This window comes from Elaeis guineensis, chromosome 11 (assembly GCF_000442705.2).
Source record: "Elaeis guineensis isolate ETL-2024a chromosome 11, EG11, whole genome shotgun sequence".
Taxonomy (NCBI): Eukaryota; Viridiplantae; Streptophyta; class Magnoliopsida; order Arecales; family Arecaceae; genus Elaeis; species Elaeis guineensis.
Window position 1 is genome coordinate 109,559,639 of NC_026003.2, and position 3,158 is coordinate 109,562,796.

Below are 3,158 nucleotides of genomic sequence, written 5' to 3' on the forward strand. Positions count from 1 at the left end.
GTTATGAATGTTTTGATTCGAATCATTTTTATAATTATATTATATATGAATATTTGAAAAGATTGAATTTGCATTGAATTTGCATGAAATATATTTTTATGTTTATTCATAGCATTGTTCTTGAAAATTATATAAATATCTAAAATATCTAGTTGAGATATTTGTTACTTACTGAGCTGTCTAGCTCATTATCTTTCTTTTTATTTTTCAGATTCAGATAATTAATTACGAGTGTGGAAAATAATATTGAGACAGAGATTTTAGAAGCGAGATTTAGTATTGTTAACTTTATTGAAGTTAGATCTATTTTTAATAGAACTTTATTGGATATAAGATATTTGATTTAGTTATTTGAATTAAAATTGAATAATAATTATTTAAATTTTATTCCGCTGTGATGCATTGATATCGTGATGAGATGCCTTGCATACTTGTGGAGAGAGTTCTTCATAAGTATGTGGCGGTTGCCACGACTTTGGACTCGCGATCTCGGATCGAAGGCGTGACAGCATATTATCAAACAAAACAGAATTACCAATTCAACATAGAATATAATTTATAAGTTTACATTTTTAGAAATCAAACATAGAAATAGAATTACGATTCAACGTAGAACATATAAACAATCAAAATAATTTTATGTATATTATCAACCAAAATAGAATTATAAATATATATATATATTCGAGTATGGGTTCAGATATTACCCATATCCGTAAGTTCGGATCAGATTCGGATTCGAATTTGAATAGAAAACAGTACTATCCATATACTATTCATATCCGTGCTATAATTTTTGGATTTTAACCGGATTTAGATAGGATGTATATCCATTGGATCGGATCGATTTTATTATCCCTAAGATAAAATGATTTTATGAATTACATGATGACTTTAGCTTGCCTATAGATAATAGTAATCCAAGTACACTCGGACATCACATACCGTTCCATTAGAGAGATTATTTCCTTTGTGCACCATATGGCCGTGCACACTATACCAATCACAACTGCTCTTTCCCATGAGACTTATTCATCTGGCATGTAACATGATGCACTGCTGTAAAAACAAACGGTTGTCGTCGGTAGCATGCAAAGCCATGTAGTGCATGCAGTGTAGAGGATAATTTCCCGTTCCATAGGGCATATCAAGGCCCAAGAATTCACTATCGTGGAGATTTGCGCCAACCCAACCAATAAATCACACTCGAAGCGCACTTCAAGCATGCCATTCCCACCATCATTCCCGTCAGCCCCAGCGCCGCATTCTCTCCGGAAAAGAAGAGCAGGCTTGCCCGAAGCCATCCATGACAAAACGCTTTTATGCCCCCTCTTCCTCCCACTAATCAATTCCCAAACAACCTAAGCACCCAAAGGGCTTTTATTCGCCCACTGTCCCACTAATCAATTACTAAAGAACGTAAACACGTGACCCCCCAATCTAGCCCCCTCCACCAGCGACAATTCTCCTTTACTAAAGTAATCCTAACACACATTCCACCCTCATCATCATAGTTCCCAAATCCACCAACCCATACTCCCCTTGCTCCCAACCAGAGGTCAGCCATAGTAGTATATTAATGTCCAACTTATAAGCCTTTTCTTCCATAATCCAGAGCCATAAACTAAATGGAATTTGTTAAGAAACAAGGATCTCAACTGTCCTCCATTCTTTCTCTGCCAAAGGTTTCCCATTTCCCTGGTTCCTATACTTTCTGGTCTTCCCTCTTGCCTTTATATGCCGGAAAAGGTGACAGAATGAAAGCCCTCAACGTGTTTTCCAGTGGAACAGAACCAATGTTCTCCTAACTTCTGATCAAACTGCAGAAAAATTCATTCCTTTCTTTCTTTCTTGCCCACTGTCCAATGTCTCGCCCTTCCAAACCTCATCTCCTCCTCCTCCTCCTCCCATCTCTAATCATGTTTCCACCCCCTTCACATCAAACCCAATACCCTCGCCTAATTGACCGCATCGTAAGAGACTCCGCCTTCCAATCCTACCGCACCAAGCACCACAAGAAGACGGCCATCCCACCAAGCCTCTCCGGAGTCGCCGCAGAAACCGTTCGGTACCGAGCTGGCAGCCTTAAAAGATACGGAGCAGCCATCAGAGAATTCCGGGTCCCCCCTGGTGTCTTCGTTCACCCCTACGTCGAAAGGCTCATTGTTGTGCGCCAAAACTTGGGCAACCTCTCCTCTATTTATAGCGGCCACGGAAATATATCTGGCTTCCAGCTCGTCTCTCCTGTCCTGGGCCTTCTCTTCTACAATGCAACCAGTCTCCATAGCTCTTCCTCCAAGAACTTATCCGAGCTCAAGGTCTTGGTTGCTAGAAAATCCATTACAATAAATTTTTCCCGAGTTGTCGGAGACTTGCGGCGTCTGAGACCACTCTGTGCAGTGTTTAAGTTGGATGGCAATGTAAGCTTATCGAATCAAACGGCGAGTAACATCTGTGTCTCACGGGAGCAAGGCCACTTTGCTCTGGTGGTGGAGTCTAGTAAGAGTACCGATGGTGTAGAGAAGGAGGTGAAAGTGAGTAAATGGAAGGTTGTGGTGGTGAGTGTAGCGGCGGGTGTCTTCGGAGCTGTGCTTCTGGGGTTGATCGTGGTGGCGGTGGCGAGTGCGAGGAAGAAGAGGTATCAGAAGGAGGAGATGGAGCGGAGGGCATACGAGGAGGAGGCGCTGCAGATCTCCATGGTAGGGCATGTGAGGACGCCCGCTGCCGCGGTGGTCCGGACCGTGCCCACGCTGGAGAACAACTAGGCACTGGTAATTAATCGAGGCTGAGAAGGAGAGTCTTCGTTGGAGCAAGGATCCCCTGTGGTGCACGCACGGTACCGTAGGATGCGGTGCACCCATGGATGGCATCTATCACACGATGGATGGCCGTACATGAGCACAGATTACGCGATGCACGCCATGCACATTGTTTGATGGCCATCCATCCTGTGATGAGGACACCACATTCTCAAGTGCCATCTACGCTCTCAACAGGGCATTCATCAAAAGAGTTCAAGCTTGATGGTTATCAATTATATATGTATCTGTTGACCATCCTTGGAAAAATTCCTTGTATAATAGTTTATCTCTTCTCAGTATTTTGAGAAGTAGTTTTGATTCTTTGATAAGACAAAGGTAATGCAGTGAATCGAATCC

The 3,158-nt window shown here is 42.3% G+C and overlaps 1 protein-coding gene across 1 annotated transcript; it reads left to right on the top strand.

The window, feature by feature from the left end:
* Positions 1–1,865: 1,865 nt before the first annotated feature.
* LOC140852421 (uncharacterized) lies at positions 1,866–2,908 on the top strand. Its single transcript, XM_073245349.1, has one exon. It carries the CDS (start codon positions 1,866–1,868, stop codon positions 2,763–2,765), a length of 900 nt encoding a protein of 299 aa, XP_073101450.1. The 3' UTR covers positions 2,766–2,908.
* The last annotated feature ends 250 nt before the right edge of the window (positions 2,909–3,158 follow it).